This window comes from Apteryx mantelli, chromosome 2 (genome assembly GCF_036417845.1).
Source record: "Apteryx mantelli isolate bAptMan1 chromosome 2, bAptMan1.hap1, whole genome shotgun sequence".
In the NCBI taxonomy this organism is placed as follows: Eukaryota; Metazoa; Chordata; class Aves; order Apterygiformes; family Apterygidae; genus Apteryx; species Apteryx mantelli.
In genome coordinates this window covers 154971051-154992356 of record NC_089979.1, presented here as the reverse complement: position 1 = coordinate 154992356, position 21306 = coordinate 154971051, and the positions used below count along the sequence as shown (strand labels likewise).

At 43.2% G+C, this 21306-nt stretch overlaps 1 protein-coding gene across 11 annotated transcripts in view; it reads left to right on the top strand.

Moving 5' to 3' along the window:
• Window positions 1–1137: 1137 nt before the first annotated feature.
• PARD3 (par-3 family cell polarity regulator) overlaps window positions 1138–21306 on the top strand; it is a 477274-nt gene continuing 457105 nt past the window's right edge. For all 11 annotated transcript variants that reach the window (XM_067291891.1, XM_067291889.1, XM_067291888.1 and 8 more), the window contains exon 1: window positions 1138–1293. In XM_067291891.1, coding sequence (XP_067147992.1) covers window positions 1174–1293 — 120 coding nt within the window. In that variant the 5' untranslated portion in view covers window positions 1138–1173. The remainder of the gene's footprint in view (window positions 1294–21306) is intronic.

Sequence of the window (21306 nt, the reverse complement as noted above, 5' to 3'; positions counted from 1 at the left end):
AGTGCTTGCATCTTATTTCCCTGACCAGCCTTGCGCTGACCACCCACGGGAGGGGGAAAATGCTGGTGGGTCCCACTGTCACCACGTGCCACCATGGCACTCCAAGCCCTGACAGCTGTGTCTCTGCTCCCCACTAGCACCTGCTGCCCGACCTCCCTGGCAGGCACCAACCCCCCCTCCAGCTACCAAACCCCTCCCAGGACACCAACCCATCCAGCCACCAAACTCCCGTGGCCACCCACCAAGGAACCGGGAAACCAAACTCCTCCTGAACACCAAACTCCCTCAACCACCAACCCCTCCCCTGGCCACCAACAACCCCAGGCCACCAGCACCCCCTCCAGCCACCAAACCTCTGGACCACCAAATCCCCAGCCCGCCAACACCTCCGACCACCAACTATCCCTTCCGCCGGCCACCAAACCCCCAGGGCACCAACACCCCTGGCCACCAACTCCCCCTGGCCACCAAACCCCCAGGGCACCAACACCCCTGGCCACCAACTCCCCCTGGCCACCAACACCCCCGGGCCACCAACTTCCCCCAGCCAACTCCCCCGGGCCACCAACACCCCCAGTCACCAGCACCCCCGTGGCCACCCACCAAGGACCCGGGACACCAAACTCCTGACCACCAAACTCCCTCAGCCACCAACTCCCCACCCCCGGCCACCAAGCCCAGACCACCAAACACCCCTGGCCACCAACTCCCCCCGACCACCAACCCCCCCGGGCCAGCAACTCCCCTTGGCCACCAACTTTCCCCGGGCCCCCAAACCCCGGCGCGGCGGCCCCCTCCCCGGCGGCGCTGCGCCGCGCCGGGCTGCGGGCTGCCCCCGCCCCGCCGCAGCGCCCCGCGCCGCCGCCCCGCCCGCCGCCGCCGCTGCGCGCCGGGGCAGGCGCCGAGCAGGTGGCCGCAGGCAGCGGCATCGCCGCGGCATGTGAGCGGCGCGGCGCGGCCCGGCCCGGCTCGCCGCGCTGCCGCGCAGGAAGCAGCGGCCTCCCCGCGCCTCCCCTCGCCCGGCGCCCAGGCAGGCGGCCCGCGCGGCGGCCGGGGGCGAGTGCCGCGCCCCGCGGGGGGCGGCCGTGGCGGAGGGCGGAGAGGAGGAGGAGGAGGAGGAGGAGGAAGGCTGCGCGGGGCCGCAGGGACCCGGGAGCCCCCCGGCCGCGCAGGATGAAAGTCACGGTGTGCTTCGGGCGGACGCGGGTGGTCGTGCCCTGCGGGGACGGGAACATGAAAGTTTTCAGCCTCATCCAGCAAGCGGTGACCCGGTACAAGAAGGCGATCGCCAAGGTGAGGGGCGCGGGAGCGGCGCCCGCGAGCAATATGGCGCTTCCCGGAGCGGAGCGGGGAGAGGAGAGGAGAGGGAGGTCCGCGCTGCCCCGCCGTGGCGGCGGCCGGGGCCCGGGGGGTCGGGGGGCCGCGGCCGGCGCCGGCCCCGGGAGGGCGCGTGTGCCCGGCGCCGCCGCGGGGCGCCGCAGGGGCGGGAGGCGCCGCGGGGCGGCGGGCGGCGAGCGCGGCCCCGGCGCGGCTGCCCGCGGGCGCGGGGCCCCCGCGGGCCGCGGCCCTTTGTTCGCGGGGGCGGCGGCGGGGCGGCGCGCCGGGGCCGGGGCCGGGGCCGGGGCTGCGCCCCGCGGCCGCGGGCCGGGCGGGGGCTGCCGCGGAGCGCTGGGAATCCAGCCGCAGGCTTCCCGGCCGCGCCAGGCCCGGGCGGGACGCGGCGGGACGGGACGGGACGGGGCGAGGGGGGGCCGCCGCCGGCGCAGCTCGCGGCCGCTTTCGGCGAGCGGTGCCGGGAGCCGCCGCAGGGTCGCGGGGCCCCGTCGTGGCGCCGCGGAGCGGGGCGCGCCCGGCCGCGCAGGCTCCGCATCGCGCCGCACCGCGCCGGGGGCGCCGGCTTGGTTCCGGCGCCGAGCGGAGCGGAGCGGCGGCGGAGGCCCGGGGCGCCCCGGCGGAGCGGGCGCCTGCCCCGGCCCTGGGCGGCGCGGAGCCCCACGGCCGGCCGGGTCGGCCTCCGCCAGCCCCATGTTGAAACGCCTGTGGGTGTGCGGGCGGCTACACGCTCGGCTTCCCTTCTACCGGCACCTTGTTGTGTGTCGGGTCTTTGGTTTTTTTTTTCTTCCCCGTACTTTCCAGTTGTTGCTAAAAACTTCTTTTTCATCAGCCTGCTTATTAGGACAATATGGAAGTTGTTTAGTGAAGTTTTAATCAATGCCCCTTCCCTTTTTCTCTACCTAATTCATTCAAAGAGTTGAGTATTTGCTCTTTTTTTTTTTTTTTTTAGTCTTTCTGATATTCTTTAAGCTTTCAATGTGGAAGATTTGATTTGGCAAATACTGACTTAAAGAAATTTCACTTTGTAGCTGAAAGAATATTGTGATTAGTTTTGGTTGTCTTGAAATGACTGACAATAAAATTTTCACTATTTTCTCTGAGAGAGCCTTGGGTTTCTGTAAGAAGAAAGGTAACTAGAGTTCCTGCTACCTCTTTACTTTATTCCTGAAGAATAGGGTTTTGGAGAAGCAAAAATAATTCTAAATATATTTTTATTATTTCTTTTGTAACACACTTATGATACTGGCTGGAGAAAGAGTAAAATGATTTACTAAAACATGGCTGTGTCTGCATTTATTTATTTGTTTATATGCTGCAGTTAAAGTGCATGGTGGCAATCTACATGCAAGTATGAGACAGTGGTCAGATGTATCTTTTGGGTTAAGGGCTTCAGTAAATTGTAACTGCTTGGGGCAGTGCTAAATGCTTCATTGGACCTTTCAGATGAGATGTGTTTGCAGGACTTCAATGTTACATTTCAGTGTTACAACACTGATAAAACTAATCATATTGATGTCTTGAGTTCCATAGCTGTGACCCGTGAGGGGCAACCATGTGGCGCTGGATTGCACTCTTGCTTCCAACTGTTAAATTGCATTAAATGATGGCAATAATATTGTTAAGACTGGAAATGATTGCAGTGGTGAACACAAGAGTAACATATGTAAGTCACCAGAAAAATGTTATGTGGTTGCAAATAGTACGGGTGTGCTCAAGAAAGAGGTGGTCCTCCTGTGGAAAGAAAAAAAAAAAAAAAAAAGTAACTCTTCTTGAAATATGCTGAGGTATTTACTAGAAAGACTATTTGCAGGGTTACATCCTGACTTTGACTTTCCCCTAGTCCCCAGAGCCCTTGTTCATGGATTTTAAATGACATGGTTGTTTTATTTACTATTATTTATATGGCGGTTGTGCTGTTTGCCGTTGGTATGGACTTGAGGTAGCCATAATTGCTGTGATTTTTTCTATTATATGGAAACGCTGTGGTTGAAAACACAGTAGCAGAGTCCACAGGCTTTTCTTTGGGTGTCTTATACAGTTACCATTAAACCTTACTTCTGACTTAAATTCACTGAAGATTTCCCATGGAGATGCATTGGTAGTCAGGAGATGGATCCTCAGTGCCTCATAAATAAATGTGGAGTGATGTTTCCTGCGCTCATTATAGATTAACATGGTAAGTTTATGGTTCTGATGGCAGAATTTCATAGCTATTACTATCTTTTTACAGCAGCGTGATGGATTCTTTCTACATTAGTGCAGCAACTGAGTAAATATTCACTTCAAAAAGAGATGGAGAGGAGACAAAGTAATTTGTATACTGAAAGAGTAAAGGCATGCGTGCACACATGCATGTAGGGTCTGGCAGCTGGTATCAAGCTGACACTGAAATCTACTTAACCACGGCTATAGTGTTATGGAAAAAAGCCTATCTGGTGGAAGATTATTCAGAATATTTTAATTAAGCTGATGGTTTTCATTCTTGCAGGAAGAACATTGTTTCTCACTCTGCAAAAAAGAGTGTGTCTACTTTATGCGCTGACAAAAATTTCTTCAGCAGAGCTACTTGAAGTGTATAAGAAGTGAATTGTCAGCCCTTCTAAGGTTACCTCTTGCTTTGTCATGATTTTCAGTTTATGATTAGCAATAAGTGATGTGCATGGAGAGTGCTTCTGATGTACCTATGTAATGATGACAGGAAGGTATGGAATTATGCTTGCAGAGTACCACAGGCAAGTCACTTGAGAATTTGACCTCAATTTGAATTTTTCTGACTTGATATTATTTAGATTGAATAGATAGAAGGGTGAGAATGGAGAAAAAAAAAACCTATGGAAAATGATCGAGATAATAGTAAGGTTCTCCCCCCTGTAAAATTTAAAGACTATTAAAAAAACATATGGATACCATGCCCAGTTACTTTAGCTACTGCAGTTATTTGTGGATGCAATTGCTTTTGATTAGGATCCATAAATCAAGGGCAATTGCATAAATAAGAATAGCTTATTAATGTGACAGACTGTGCTTCAAGGTTGGTCTGTGCACTGTGTATGGGAAATCTTTCTGCTCTTTGAGTTTTATTCAAAGAGAAGCTTATGTCTGAAATATGAACAGGTTTTTTTTCCCCAGGTTGTGTTTGTGGGGAAAAAAGTGAGTGATCTGCCTTCCTACCCCAAATAAATCTCCTATTTTCAATTATAAGAGCTGTCTGAAAAGTCCACCTTGTCCAGGGGAACTGGATTCAGCAAAAACTGGTCGCACTTCCTGAAATCTTGTTTGCAGGGTGGCTTTACTTACTAGTAAGCCCGGGTTCGTGCGACTGGCCTGGTGCAGCCTCTGGCATAATTTTTGCAGTGAGTATTAAACAAATGCAGTTTGTTCAGGTGGCAACTGGCCTGAGAACTGCTAGGTGCATTTTTTCAAACCCAGCCTGTGTCAAAGGTTTTGTTGGCTTTGCTTTTATATAGTTCTGTTCGTGGTTTCCCATCAGTTAGTTTGACAATAGAAAAATGCCAGAGGAAAAAATAAGAGTGATTTTTGAGGGATGATCAGTCACACCTGGTTTTCTTAACATTAATTGGAAGAAATTATGGGGTGTCCCAAAAGGGAACAGTCAGGCATTTGAGATGAAGCGTGTTTATCAAATCGTTCAGTATAAATTAATATAAAACTGTGGAAAATTATCAAAGAACCGATGTATGGTTAGAATGTATCAAGTAACCTTTTTGCAAAAATACTAAATTCTGCGTTGTGTAGTTTTGGTTTAATCTGGTTGTAGTCAGAGACACTACTCTTTATTTATTTTTTTTCCTTGTAATTTTCTATTGTCTCTGTGATCTTGGTGTGCTTTGGGTTTTTAGGGATACTGTAAGCATTTTACTTTTTATGTTCCTTTTTTATTTCTCACAGATATACGCAAGCAAGCATAGGTAATGGGTAGGTATTGTGTTTGGGTTTTTTTCTTTATCATAGTGTCTTTGTTTGATGTAAATGGGCATAATAAATTTGATTAAGGGATTCATGTATTCATGGACCTACAGGGACCTTTATGATTGCTCAGTCTGTTCTAAATATCACAAACTTGTAGTAATTTTCTTAGCCCCTGCACAAAACCCTGATTTTCTAGTAAAAATAAGTAAATCTAACAATTTTCCTTCTGCCGTCAAGAAGATTAAGAGCTCTTTTGAAACTCCTTCCTTTCCCCTCCCCCTCACCAAAATGTTGTGGGAGATTAAATGTTTGAGGAATATTGTGATATCATATGGAACAATGCTTGAATTGTTAATTTTAAAACCACAATATGTTGGTGTTTGTGAAAAGTAATTGTAATCTGTTCTTTGATAGCATTTCAAGGTAGTTGCTGATAAGAGACCAGAATTCAAAAAAAAAAAAAAAAAAAATGTTGGTCATGCAAGCAAATGTAACAAGTGTCAAATGACCATATTCTCACTTAATTTGTACAAACAAAGATTAGGCCAGCTAAAGTTTAAAGCTTGGTCTCTTTGGTAGATTTGAAGTTCAGTAGCAGAGAAGTACAGAGGGGGGGAAAGCTGGAGTCCAAGTGAACGTGTGCAGCGTTTCCTTTCTCTTTTAATTTTTTTCAGTGCCAGCTAACTGGGACTTCCCAGATTATTTGCTTAAAATCAACTCCCGAAACAGAAGGCTGTCTTTGAGAGGCACAGCAGCGCCTTTGTGTTCTGCAGGGCAAACAGCGGTTCATTTGCCTGTGAGCATGTCACTAGGGTAGAGATTTTAGGTCCTAATATGTATTGGAGAGTACACAGGCGTGGGTCAGTCTGAAAATCCACTGATTTTATCTGGATTTTATATTGGTCTCAGTGTTTTCTGTGCTCAAGACTGGCCCGTGCGTTTTAAGCACAGGCTCAGCTTGTTCCTCCACAGCGCTTGTGCTAGGATATAGCACCATGCTGGACTATTTCTTTAGAGTTTAATGAAAACACACATTGTCAGTAATGACAAAATTTAGCAGAAATATGATTTTTTTTTAAAAATTAGACTTTATTTTTTTGTCTGTATAAATCTTGAGCCTGTTTTAGAGTTAAGGAGACGTTATAGGCTCTTTTCAGAAAGCTTAGGAACCCTCTCCCCCAGAAAATCCCTTTCACCCCTGCTACTCAGTTGTCTGGCAGCTTACTTCCAGTGGACAACATGAGGATGAAGTCTCTCTGCTCAGAATTTAGTATTTGCTGTGTAGCATTAAAAGTTTTACTTGAAGTCAACTAGGAGAATTCAGTTTGCTGCTGCAGTAGTTTTCTCCAACCAGCCCGTGCCCTCTTTGCTGATGTTTGTTTCCAAATAGCGGCAGCAAAACCCAGCCAACGGTTCACTTTGCTCTGCTGCAGCTCAGTAGAAGCTATAAACAGCAGTAGAGAGCTTCTAGTTTAAGGAAGAAGAATACTGGAATGGCTCATAGTGGATGCATGTTTAGAAAGCTGTTGTGTGATTCTCCAGGCTTGGGAGTTAATGCTGAAAATGTAAGGTTATGTTTTGTGTGTAGTGGCTTAGCTCCCTCCACTCATTATAGAAAACTTCCTTCTTAATCTGTTCTCTCCAACTCCCTCTCTAAATTTTTAACTGTGTTCTCAGTCTAATAATTTTGCACATTTTCCTGTAGTTGTCCTCATATATGAACACAGCTGATTTTAACGAGTTGCGTGGGGAGTTACAGGGTGAAGGTAGGAATGAGCCTTCCGGTTGAGTGTGGTGGCCCCCGCAGAAGTCCCTGCTGTTGGGATGGGGTTGTACAGAGGGATAATGTTGGAGGACGAGCTCCAATTTGGGAGGCGGGTGGTTTCATAGCTGTGCTGCACCTGTGGCAGGGCTGCTCCAAGGGCTTTCCTGCAGGCCAGGTCTCACTCTGTGTTGCACAAGGACAACCTTGTCTCTGGAGGGCCTTGGAGCCACACTGGTGGTGCTCCCTCAGTGAGTCCTGCTGCTGACGTGTTCCTCTAATAGGCTTGCCAGAGGGTCTCCTTCCCCCCGCCAGGGTGGATATAAAGCTGGTGTTTGAGCAAACAGGGCAAATGCTATTCAGATTAATCATGCATAATAAGGAGGGGGGACTGAGTTCAGTGGTGGAGAGCACCTACTCATTAAGATGAGCATAAAAAGTGGACAGCATATAAGTCCTTCAACTTTAAATGTATTTTTAATAAAGGATATACATGGTACCAGCTCATATTGCTTATGTGAGCAGTACCTATCTTAAGCTAGATGAGATGCTTCATTATTTTAAGTTTGTTATTATGTGGCTTCTAAATATTTAAACATTACTCATGACGATAGAAACGGAGCGTGTGTTTGTGGAAGAATGATTCGAGAGTGATTTCACATTGAATAAACACACTCTGTTCAGCTTCTACAGTCAGTTCCTGCAATTCTGAGAAGAAACTGTGGCAGGGTCTGTGCAAGTGCTCAGCATGTTACATGAGTAGGTACTGTAGGCAATTTGGGGTTTAGTGAGTTGCCAGCCTGTCTTGTTTTGGGTGATAGCCTTCAACCAGTGGAAAACCATCTGATTCTCATAGTTTTTTTTACATTTTAACTTTGGTTATAATGGTTGCAGATGTTTCAGTTCTGTTATAAAACCACTGCTGGAAGTAACACTTTCTCAGTTGTACCAGACTATGACATCTTTTGGTCAAGGCACATTTAAGCTGGTAAAATAAGATGGAGTAAATGGGGGGGAAACGTCAATGATATTAGTTATACAGAATATGGTTCATGTAGCTTTAAAATAATTTCCTGATTCTTCAAAGGAAAACAAACCTTTTCATCCAAATATAAATTGAATGGCTAAAACATGCAACAATGCCGAACCAATACTTATGTATATTGAATGTAAAGTGGAATTCGTCTAACATAAATCTAGAGTATAGCACAGATGTTCTCACTCAGAAGTATTTTGTGAGCAGTAAGAAAATAAAAAGTGGACTAAAAAGTATTAAAAAATTCTACAAGATACTTTAGGGCATCTGTGCTTTATTTTTTCTTCTTTTTAATATAAATTATATATTTTCCTTGTTTCTTTGAGGTCATTTTACTGTAATGCTCAGCAAGTCTGGTACTGGAAGATAGATTAAAAAAATAAATAAACTGCCTTTGAGCTAAATTGCATAATCCAGTGGTACTGTTTAAAAAAAGAAAAAATGAATACTTGAGAGCTAGCAAATGTAGATAAAGTACAGTCAGAAAGACTAATATTACTAGTGAAAGAGAAATGAGTCAAATTCCAAATTCAGAAAAGTATGCATTTTAAACTAGTAGTGAACATTAGTGTGTTTTTGTTTCTAAGGGTCATCAAATTAGTTGTACTTTTCATAATACTTCAGCAGTGTCATATTTTCATATTTTTTCTAGTGGTAGTCTTAGGTATTTTCTCAAATTGGTTCCAGATTCCTGTTAAATCAGAAATAACCTTTATAATTTTTTTTGCAGTATTTCCTGGTTTTTTTTTTTTCTCTTAAACAGGTAGCAGATACATGACGGTAGCTTACTTTCTGGTTTAGTTTCTTACTGTAAAATGATAGAAATGTAGTAATATATTTAGTACTAAACAAAAAGAGAACCTACCCCTACTAACACTGGGAACTCTTGCACTAGCTCCCATTTGCTTTGTTTGCCTGGAGAGCTGCTAGAGAAGTGCACAGGAGTGTTTTCATGTAGCTTTCTGAAGGCACGTTGCTTGGTGACTGTAATGGCCAGTACAGGTGTGTGTTTGGAGGTCGATGCAGAGCACCTTTCAAGTTGAATTAAGTTGCGACCTTACTGCTCCAAGAAACGTTCTGCGAGACAAGGGCTTCCCCAGGCACTTGCATCAGCCAAAGCACCTGCTCAGCGACGTACGGAGGGGTGTTGAGTTCATGGACATCAATTTGAATGGACGCCTCTCTGCTTCTCAGGGCCGGGGTCTGAAATGGAAGGGTAAAGCCTTAAAGGGCGAGTGTTTCGGAGTGAGGGGGTGCAGGTCTGTCATGGGGGGATTTGGTTGTGGGCTGACCTACCCTGTCAAAGACCAGAGCAGTGACCAGCGTCTTGCAGGGAAAACAGGAGTTTGCATGGAAGCAAGACAGTAAAGGGATAGATAAAATAAAATACTGGTAAATACAAAGAGCTGAGGAGGGAAAGAAACTATTTAACTCGGTGCCCCAGGGGGAAGCAGTCAGTTTAGCAGGGGGCCTCAGTGATGCACCGGATGTCATTCAAAAAAGGAACTGGTGGAAGTTGTTACAGGAAGCTTTCCTTTTCAGGTATTAAGTTTAGTGAAAGTAACGAATCTCTGATTTAGTAAGAAAAACAGACAGCATTTTGGAAGAGTGATGTCACATTTTTGGACATACTTTCCACATTCTCTCACGCTTAGCCTGGTGCTGATGCAGCGGGATTTTGAGCCTCTTGCAGGAGGAGTGAGCTGGTACTTCATTAGCAGTTTGCTTTTTAAGTGGCTGTGTCTGTAGGATTTTTGTTCCAGGTACGCATGTCTTTACTGAACCAGAAACTCAAAATGTCAATTTAAAATGTTTCTGGTATTCTTGTTGAATTACTCATAGGAAAAAAAAAAAAAAAAGCTATGTGGGTATAAAATGTTTTAAATAGAGATAGGAGTTTGGGGAGTGTCTGTATGTTTGTGTGTGCACCCACTTAGATGTTTTTGTTTGTTTGAAGAAATTTAGCCACACTTACTAAATGAAAATGTAGTTTCACCTTACCCCATCTTTTTTGCATGTGCTTTCAAAGTTCTTGAGTTACTCTATCTTCCCTTAGGCATAGGCCACGTAATGTTTCTTCTTTTCTATTAAATGTCAGAAGCAATATCCTTCTTGTGAGAAACTTGCAGGGATGCAGCTCTTTGTGCATGTAATGAGAACTACTTTGTTTCAAGTTTTGAAAACCTTTCTGAAGAGAAAGGAGCAGAGTTTCCTGAAATATGTAAAAAAGGAGTTTTATGTGGTGCTGGGGTTTCTTGAGACCAGCCAGTCTGAAAGTTTTGTTGCTGTAGCAACTTAACTGACAGTTAAAAAAAAAAAAATTGGAAGCTTCAGAACCTTTAGCTTCTTTAATAAACCGCTAAATGGAATAACAAGGCTTGATTTAATCTGGTCTCCTCAAGAACCTGTTGTACCGAATGTTATTTGCATTTTTTAAGTGTGCATTTGTTTGCGCTGTCGGTTCCTTCTCCTTTGCCTTCCTGCGAAGACTGCTTGCCTGCAGCTGAAAGTGGTGGGAAAGCAGCCAGGTAGCAGCTACTGAGAGAAGGAGAGTTTTAAGAGCCCGGCTGTAGTGGCCGGCCTTTCCCGCGAGGGAGCCTCTAGCCTCTGTGCTGGGTTCCACCGCTGGAGACAAGGGGCAGACAGATTTCACTCCACTTGAATTTGGTTCTGTCTTCTGGCAGTGCCAAGCTGCTGGAAAACCCTTAGCTTGCAGTGCTAGGCTATGCTGAAAGTTAAAAATATTGTGCCATTGTAACAGTTTAGCTAGTTATGGAAGAGTCATCTCCATAAGTCTTGTTCTACATTAAATGTTTCTGTCTTTTATCATAGAGAAAACGGGCATTAGGGTACAAGAGTTATTGCGCTGCGTGGCGAGCGAGGCTATAGGAGGCCTGTGCGGAGAGGCCGGCCCCGCACGCTGGGCACGGAGCTGGGCGCGGAGCTGCCTGTGCGCTCGGCGCTGGGAACGGCTCCCTGGGCCGAGCCCCTCTCCCTCCCTCCTGCTTGCGGCTCCATGCAGGAGGCCTCGCAGCGGGGTGGGATCAGGATTGCGGATCGGGATGAGGCGAGGGAGTGCCCGCAGGTATTTTTTTTCTCGCTCCTACAAGGCTGGTGCTTTTGTTGCTGTGCTATGGGGCAAAGACGACCCGGGGCAGGGGGAAGAGCAAAACCCAACACAAGTGTCTTCTCTGCCGTCCCCAAGCTTGGTCAAACTGAGGGTCCTTTCCACTGGTACTGTGCAAGTTTAGGACATCGGATTCAAGTCCTAAACTGAATATTCTGTTTCGGCATTAAGAATACTAATCTTTGGTTTACAGGCTAAAGCTATTTAAGAAAATAAGTGAAATATTTTCTGCTCTTGCTGAATTTTTCGTAACAGCTGCTCTTCAGATCGGTAACCTTAATTAGTGCACGTAATTGCTTTTTCAAGCTTTTCTTCAAACAAAATGTAGCACAAATAAAAATGAGTATAAGCATTTTAGAAAACTTGAAGTCTGAACTAAGAAATTGCAAGAAAAAGTGGAGTAGGTGAATTAAAGACCTTTTAAATTCGTGATCATCTGGTAGTGCTGGCTCTGTTATAATGCAGCCAGTGAACATCTATAACTCTGCATGCAATCTATTTGCATGCTTAATTGTTGTCGTATTTTTAAAGAAAAAAAAAGGTTTAATGTTTTCTAGACTTAGCTAACTCGGTCTAAAAAGAAAATGTTATACTTCACACGTAAACCAGCACATTTAACTTGTGGTTATATTAGGCAATGGAGTAGTCTCAGCCCAAGCCTAGCAATCACTCAAGAACATAATGCTTTGGCAAACTAAAGCCAGATGTTAATATGGGTAAAATGGTATTGTAATCAATGTTTTACAAATCTCCCCTCTATTAACGTAGCTGTTTGAAGTAAATTCCTGATGATCCTTTGTTGCTTTGGCTTTGCCACAAAATAGTTACTGTTATATTGAAGCCCCTCTGCTAAATTGGAAGCCGCAGATAGTAAGTATCTAGTATTGTATCTTTATGAGTCTATAAACTATTTAACTGAAAAGGCTCCTGGTCCTAATCCGGCTCCTGGTGAAAGTAAGAGCAGTCTCCTTTGCTGTGTGGAATTCCCTAGTGGGAGAAGGAGAGAAGCAGCGAAGAAGAGTTTTAGCTTATAAGAAAAGCTAATTTGTGCCGAGTTAAATATTCTTTTGATATTTGACGATGAAGTAATTAGCTTGGGTGTACTGCTGTTTACCTTTTAGGATTTGGAGATGTCTAAACAAGCTGCTGAAGGGAAATGTGTCATAAATCTACTGCTGAAATATTTTTTGACAATAGCGTATTTCAGACAGAGACAAAATCTGCTTTTTGTGGTGTTATTTTTCTGGTGGCCTGTGACTGCTGGGAGGAGTGCTGAGCTAAGTGATGGAGGGAAGGTTTGGAGTGTGGTCTCATGGTCTTCCCGTGGGCCGCACTGGGTGATCCGATGGACCCGGGTGGGAGTCCCCTTTCTAATAATGCCCTCGAGGTGCCTGAGTAATTGCTTGTGCATCAGTGCTAACCTACTGACTTTAAAAAAATATATATAGTTCAGTATTTACTATAGCTGTCTGCTGTACTTGAGTCCAGTTTGCTGTAGGAAATGGTCTGCTTTGTTCTAAATTAACTCCATTTCGTAATTCAGTTCTTGCTCGGTCTCATAGTGGGACAAAGTAAAAAGAAGGATTTTTTCTTTGTTTTATATGAAAATTAATAAAGTATATTGAATTTATAAATCATAATAGCTAATTCTGTAAAATGTATGCCCTGTTTTATGGGTGTTCTGTGTTTCATTAGACTGTGTATTGTGTCTTTGATAGAGATAGTGTATGAAGGCTACTCCAGTTTTAGATGCTTTCAAAAGTTGCTTCTAATTTAGTGTGTCACAGTGATTTGCTGCCTTTTAAAAGGCTTTGTTTTCAAAGGTTAGTGGATACTAAGGACATTGTGAATAAACATCCATGGTAAGACACAATAAGTACACAATTTTTATAACACAGCTTAAATCTCCAGAAGTGATTAATATTGAGATTCAAAAACAAACAAACAAACAAAAAAACCCAGTTATTCTGTAATTAATTGTGCACTATGCAGAGTTTTTAATCCAGAATTCTTCCTATCACTTGTTTTTCAGAAAGTGAGTTGTTGCTCCCTGAACTCAAGAGCAGATTTTAATAATTCACTGTTTTGTTTTGCATAATTCTGTGATGTAAGCTAAAATAGAAAGCAGAGCTCTGAAATTGAAGAGTTTATCATAAATAGCCTATTGCAGCCTTTTCTTTCACCTGATGGTTGGATTGGAAAGTAATCTTTAAAATAAGGCCACACAGCTTCACCTTTGTAAACTGTGCCTCTGTCCAGTGCATGGGAGGGTCTGTTCTCTGCAGTAGCAAACTGTGCCTTTCTCAGCATCTGCAGCAAATAGGAGTCACTCTGTTGTGGGTCACCCACGTGCTCAAAAACGTGCATGGAGCTGTGAAGTGGGTGGTCCATAGGGTGTGGATCAAAGACCTGCTGACAGCTGAATCAAGATTGCCTTCTGATTATACAATAGAAATAAGTACTTTTTTCCTGTTAATCTTGGAATTTGAATATGTGGCTTGTATGCATGTACCTTTTTTTTTGGAGGGGAGAGGGCATTGTAGAAATTACTATTTATCAATTGTTTCGTTGGCAGTCAAACAACATGGGCTTGTGTCCTGTCCCACTGAAGTTTAGGAAATTTAAAGTCAAACATTGATCTCAAAGATACCAAGATTTCTCTTACTTATTTCAACTGCATAGTTCCCTTCTCCTTCCCCCAAATAAGTAGTTCTACAAATTCAACGTGATACATAAAAGCTCAGCTGTGGAGTCCTCCTCCTTCCTCTCCCCCCATCTTTCCATATGATCTGTTCAACAGAACAGATCATTACACCTGCCACCAGACTCCTTCAGAAAGCAGACCGAAGCCTTGCGATTAAGCCCTCCTAACACCTGTTGATGATATGCCAGCAGCAGGACAAGTCTTTTCATTAGCTCTGTTGGTTTGGAGATGTTGTTAGGTAGAGAAGGGAGAAACAAACTATCAGATTAATTTTGAAGTAAGCATAACCTAAATACACAAGAGGAAAAGGTGATACTAAGAAAAATTACTGCTTTAAAAGTTTTTTTTAAATGTGGAATTTCATGCATATTATGCTCAGTAGAGCAGAACTACTAATTAAAACTCCAGTTTGCATTTTATTATGTTGTAGGTCATTTTAATGATGATAATCATATTTAGCTGGTACTTCATACCACTTTTCAAATAATCTTAAAGACAGAAGCAGATTATAATGACATGGAAAAATAATAGAAAAATTTGTCCTTTTCATGCATGAACCTGCTAATGTCGTACATGTTAGACATTCATTCCTGTCTTGCAATGCCTTGTGCAACTTCAGATGTTAACTTTCATGGTGAGCAATTGAAAGGTATAGAATAGTAATGTAAAGTTAGTGGATTTTATATATTTATGTACAAATAGGTTGAAGAAAAATGTTCAAGCTAATAATTATACATTTCCAGAGCTCTTGGGTATGTTTTCACTCACAGAGGTCAGTCTGCATACATGTTGTTAATGAAGACCAGAGTGTTTTGTGTCCCTACACTGAGTTAATAGATTCACTAAATTGGCTGTAATTCTGAAATTAGTGTGTCTGTAGAGAAGTTTAATGTGACTTTGCTAATATGTTGTAAAAATTAATTGTGGGGTGCTTTTTTGTCAAAAAATAATCCTTACTCTGTTTTGACAAATTTGCAAGCTCAGAGGAACCTCCAGTATGGTAATATCTATATGTATAAATGAATAGGGAATACTATAAATATTATGGTTAGGACTTAAGAAAACAGTTGTAGTGTTTTTCAGTTTATTTCAGAAGCATCAGTTGAATCCTGTGGTGAAGATATAGGAAACATCTATTTGGTTCTGCTTCTCCAATGCTGTGATTTGAAAAGGGAAAATATTGGTGCCGCTTGAGCTCCACAGTACTTTTCAGGTGCAAAACGGGAGCACAGAGTAGGAGTGGAATTTTTTTTAATTGCTGCCCTTCCAAACTGACTGCACATTAACTGAAAAGTTGTTTCGTTATATTCCAAATATAGTTAAGTGTATGCCTGATGGAGAACGGCAGTATTCAACTGAGAACAGTACTGTATATTCCTCTAGCTTGTTCTCTGCAAGGACCTTGCTAATTGTATTTCACAACAGCCCTATGCACAGGGTTATTCCAGCAGGTGGGTACTTGCACAAAGGCCTCCTGTGGTTTTCTCTGCATCTTTGTTTTACCTTAGGAAAGAGGAAGAGTACTTCACTATACTGGATGTCTGTGCTGCAGTAAGAAGCCGTGGTAGGTGGTTAGTTATATCTGAGCTAGCTTTAGTCTAAGTAGTTTGGGCAGAAATGCAACAACCGATGAGCTTCAGCAGCTGGTGTGGCTGCCTGTGGTCCATGCGAGGGACCGTGCGAGTTTTCAGTGCAGTGTTATTAGAAGTCAAGTTAGCTTCGTTATGTGTGCTGCAGTCCAACCCCTGCTCGCGTGCGGGTATGGCCGCGTGGCTCCCGGCATGCGTGGTCCTCACGCCGTTCGGCCATGCAGGAGCATGGGGTGTGAGACTGCCTCTTTCCTCAGCGCGGTGGCTGGGGGGACGCGTTGGATGGGCACGTGGGAGCCGCTCTGGCAGCAAGTCCCGGTGCGCCGCCTGTAACACCGAATAGCGCCAGCCAGCGGCACGGTCTGACCCCGAACAGCGAGTGGGAATACGAACTGCTGTCGTGTCTTCCTGTGAAACTTTCAAAGCACCTCACAAAGAAACCTAGTATTCTCACTTCTGTTTTAGTGGAAAGGTATCGAGGAACTGCAGCCAATGGCCCAGAGCAGGTCAGTGTGTGCGTAAATGTTGGCAGCCGTACCTCCCTGTGGGTGGAGAGTGCAGGCGAGGAAGACCAGATTGCTCTCCAGGTCCTTCTCCTCTTAATTTGGTAAATTCCTCCTGTGCTTCACTGCCTTTGCCCTCAAACAGCAGACCTGCAAACAAATGTCCTAGCGTGAGGTTGGCAAGGACATCGTTATCCCCACGGAGCGAGTGGGGGAAGCGAGGCACGGAAGAGGTTGTCAGCTTTTCTGCGACCACACAAGCAGTTCATCACCACGCTGGAAATAGTGTTGACTACTGAGTCCTTAACCACAAGACTATCTTAGTCTTATTTAGTAGAGGGGAAACCCTCTACTAAGGATGTGGTAAAATGTTGGTCTGTCTAATAGTTCTGCTTTTCTGTAGTCCATCCCCTATAAGAAAAGAGACACTGCTTTGCCAGGCTGAGAAGAGAGTATCTTGTGGCAACTGTCTGTTGGAGATAAAAGCATCTTCCCATTAGAAAAGCTTTGGCTGTCCTGTTAAACAGCGTAATATTTACTGCTACTTATGTGATTTATTTCACAGATCTTAATTCATTCGTACTACGGTTGAGATGGTTGTGTAGTAGGCAGTACCTGGCATGGAGAATATTGATTCCAATATTGGAACCTCGTTTAAATGTTCATAATTCAGAAGGAAAGCAAAGCAAAGACTTATGCTTGAATTTCATGTAGCTATCTGTAGTGATTTATGAATAGTGTTTCTTATTTTATTTATTTATTTTTAAAGAAATTGTCAAGCTGATGAATAAGGAGATTTATCAGTGATGAATTGGGCTTAATTATGAGAAATTTAGAGAGGGGAGAGTATTGGTCCATGTTGGTGGAATTTAGGTGTGTTTTTATCATTGAAGTGCGGTAATTTTCTTTTAATACAGACAATAGTGTAAGGAAAGTGGTCATGGGTGAAAAATCTAAAGTAGTGAGAAAGTGTTCAGCTGATCGTGGTAAGGAAAGATGCCAGTTGAAGAGGCAGGTATCAGAAGGGAAGAATTGTCTGCGAGCACACGCGTTCATTGGAGATTGATGGGGTTAATTGCCTCGGTCTTTAACTTTGCTTGTAGACTACTGTGCTGCTGATGCCTATTAAAAAGGAGCCCAATCTACCAAAACTCTTTAATCCCTTCTGCATGCAGTGCGGAAGAAAGCATGTTTTCTCCTCGTAAATGCGAGTTTTAATGATTATAATATCATGTCAGGATTCTTATATGAAGAATAAGGAAACATGCAGAGCTGCACTAGGGCTGGAGAGAGCAAACACAGAGAGTGCTTGCTATAATATATGTATTAACAATAATAAGCCCTGAAAATTGGGATATTATGAATTATAACTGCACCCCAAACCATCTTTTTAAAATGACTGGTTTGAGTTTAGAAAGTGGCAATTTACCCTTTTGTATTTTAAAAAACATGCTACAGCACAACTGCAGTTTATTATTACTGCTTTTGTTGAAGACTTCAGGTTCTGTTAACAGCTGCCACAGTCATCATGTTATCTCCAGCATTTTGGAAAAATGCAGCTGGTGGACTATGCAAATGGAAGCATTTACTAAATAATCTTAGATTGCATTATGACCATTGTTCATATTCTGCCTCTCGACTTCTTGTTTTCAAGAGTCTCTGTATGCCTTTGACAAACAGACTCTTGTTAGGCATGAGGACATAAAATGCTAAGTAATTTCTTGAAACTGGATAGCCTGATTCATGACTTAAATCTATTAACAAATATCTCTAATATTTTGAAAGTATTATTTTGTGTCTCTTGGTGCAAGACTCCTGTTATTATAGTCATCTCTTTTCATTAGAAAGCCCCTGAGAAAATAAAAGCTGCTTGTACTTAGATTTAACCATACCTGAAACTAATAATATTACTTTCCTTTTTGTTTCTCCTCAACCTTCTCTGCTGTCTGAAATAGAACTATTTCTTACCTGTTAAATGGCATTAATGTTCTTATTTTTTTTTCACCAAAATTAATCCTGTTCTGCTAGTTTCTGGCCTCTGCTATTTTTTTGGTGCTGTCGTTTCTGATTCTTGCAGCTGATAAACATATGCAGCAGCATCCCCTTCCCTTGTCAGCACTGTGTGTGTGCAGAAGGTTCTGCTGTGGAAAGTTCCCTGGTTCCCGTGTGTTACTGAATCACGTAATGATGTTATGGAATGAAATCACAGTGAAAGTAGCATCTCGGCTGTGGTTGTTGGTTCATCTTCTGTGTCCTGAAGTAGAGGAAAGGAGGAGATGGTCTGGAGACCATCTCCAGGTGATATCTGGAGAAGGTTGTAAATGGTGTATAAACTCTCTTCACCACATTGCTTTTGTTTTTTTAGGCTGTTTGTCTTAAAATCAGACCATTCCCTATAGCGGAACAGTAATCAAGGAATTCTGTGTAGTCCTATTAAACATGCATCCTGATTACAGGAACTGTTGCTTAAGGCATGCAACAACAAAACAAAAGGGATGGCTGGGATGCAAGAGCGATTACAATAGCGTGTTTTCTGCCCGGACTCTGTTGTGCTGTTATCTGCTGCGCTGTTCTCCCACGCCTGAACTCGCAGCACGGCAAGGACGCAGATGGAGAGATTTTCCAGCTACCAGCAGTACTGTCATGGGATTCCTGCAAATGCTACTGAGCTAGGAGTTTTAACAAAGAGTTTTGTTGAAAGCAGTAGAACTGCAGTGCACGGTGATAAACGAATATGTGGTGGTAGGACTCTATTTCAGACGTTGCTTCGTTTCTATTTGCCCTGCTTCTTGTAGCTTATAAGAAGGATATGTTTCCAAACAGAGACAGTTTTGATAATAATATTTGATAAGGATATTTCTGTGTCTATTCTAGCCCAGAATATGTTTATATTGAGTTTATGCACCATTAAATAGCTTTAAAACCATGTGTGTTTTTTTTAACAGCTAGCAAAACTTCCTTTCATTTAAGCCTTTTTTATAACATTGAGAAGATAGATATTCAGCAACTGCGGATAGAAAATGCTTTGGATGAGCTTATTTTATTGCCAAAGTAAGCTGGATATAAAAATCAACGTGAGAAACAAAAGAACTGTGAAGGAGGGGAAAATAATTTAACTTAAAATTTAAGTAAATAACAGTTGTCTGTAATATACACCTATATACTTTTCTTTGAATTAAAAAATGTACAAAACCGATAATATCAGGAATATGTACTGAATTACATGTTACTCAAACATCATTGCAATCTGAGTCAACTGAACTTCCTTCATAAGCAAAAGCAGCATATGCTGAGGATCAGAAACACTGAATGATGCTCCTTTTTTGAATCTTCTGCTTCCAGTTGGAGTAGAAAATGTTCTGTTTCCTTTTTTTAATTGATTGTAGCCATAGAGCTAATAACCAGTCATACTTGCATACAGTTGTGCTATTTGCTTTTTCCTTTACCAGTTCAGGCAAACTATTCAATCTGTTTTTTACAACACCTCTCCTTTTTATTACCCATGCACAGAACACAATGGTTGTTAATATTCAGCTGAGCTGTGTACAAAAAAAAAAGTAGAAATCATTCCAAATATATCAGCCCTGGAAATAGCATATCTGCTTTTCTTTTTTTAAAAAGCTAATTCATACTTTCCCCCATATCTCATCTGAAAGCGCAACATGTAAACACTTTGCAAACATCCTACAGTGGATGCTGTATGAATGAATTGAGAAAATACTCTGAAATGTGTGTGGAATTTGATATTTACACATCAGATCTGAAAGATGGAGCATCTGAAAAGGAAAGCAGTCTCAAACCAGATTCTGCTGCATGTGGAAAGAATGTCTGGAGAAATATAAAAACTCTTTAAAGTCTTTTGAAAACCATATTAGGGGAACCATCCCATTTAGGGGAATGAGCTCTCTGTTGCTCCTGTTACAGGAGCAGGCTAACGTTTAGGTAGAAACCGGGTAGAACCACCCTGAAATCAGCAGAATTCTGTCCAGGTGCCGGGATCTACCAGTAGATCTAACTGTTGAATTCTGTAACTAGACTCTTAAAGGTAGGTATATATTTAGCATAATGTGATTTGTAATTAAAATTGCCAGTATGCTGTGGTGCCTCTCATTTTCAGTGTTTCTTACACTTGCGAACAAAAACATGGCTTCTTGGAAACATTTGTTTTGCTTCACTGTAAGTCTGAGTTTTCTCTGGGCGACAACCCTGAAGTTGGATTCATGTTGGCAGAGCTCTGCTTGTGTGACAAACCCCCAGCAGTGACCAGAGGTGGCCTCTAGCGATCGGGTGCTCCTGCGCTGGGCACCGGCGCCATCGGGTGCTCCTCCGCTAGGTCCCGTCCAGGCCTGTGCTTTGGGTATGACTGGGGTGCAGGAGAGCAAAACGGGGCTGGGAAAGAGAGAGAAAGTGATGTATTTGTACTAAGCAGTTCTGTGGACTGTCCCTGTCTTTGGAAAGTGGTAAATATAATTGATGTCACTGCATGAGTTACTCTATACAGTAATACCTGTAGAAGGAAGCGCTAAATGGGTCATCATAGCATGCAAGGCAAGAGGGGACCTTGTGCTTTGTTAGAGTGGCTAGGTGTCTTTACCCCCTGAGAAGTGCTGCTTCATGCCTGTTGGGGGATGTGCCTGGATGAATGACAGCCACTTCTTATCTCATATCAAGGATATTTCTTAGGTATGCTTCTACTGTGATTTGAAAGACTTCTAGTAAAGTAGAATCCAATATATTTCCATGTAAATGCCCTAATGAGTAATTTTCTCAGTACTGAGAATATACACTGTACTTCTGGTCTGAATTTGTAGAATTTTAGCTTTCAGCCTTATATTAGATCTTGTATTAGAGAGCATTGGTCTTTGGCCTTCAGGAGCGGATTCTGTTAGAACCTTTTTTGTGATACTGGAGATCCCGTGAATCAAGTTCTCCTATACCTGTGGATACTTGCAAGCTCTGTGATGAAATTTGTCCTTCCTATTCTGGATAAATAGTATGAACTAAGTATCATCAATATGGAAGAGGGAAGGGAAAAAGGATAACATAATAAGAGACTACACTTGATCTTACATGAATTCTCTTCAGATGAAGCCTCACTGTCTTTATTTGGGCTCTGGATAGTCACAGGATTGAATTTCATTGGATTTCAGTTACAGGAATGGGGTCCATAATTAAGGAGATGAGTGAATGGTTCTGAGGGTTAGGTTACTGATGTTTTATGTAAGTGACTCTAAAGCTTAATTTTAGTTCAAGGATTGAGCTTCTGTGGGCTTTTATTAATTTATTTTGTCCAGTGACAGAACACTGGAACAGGTTGCCC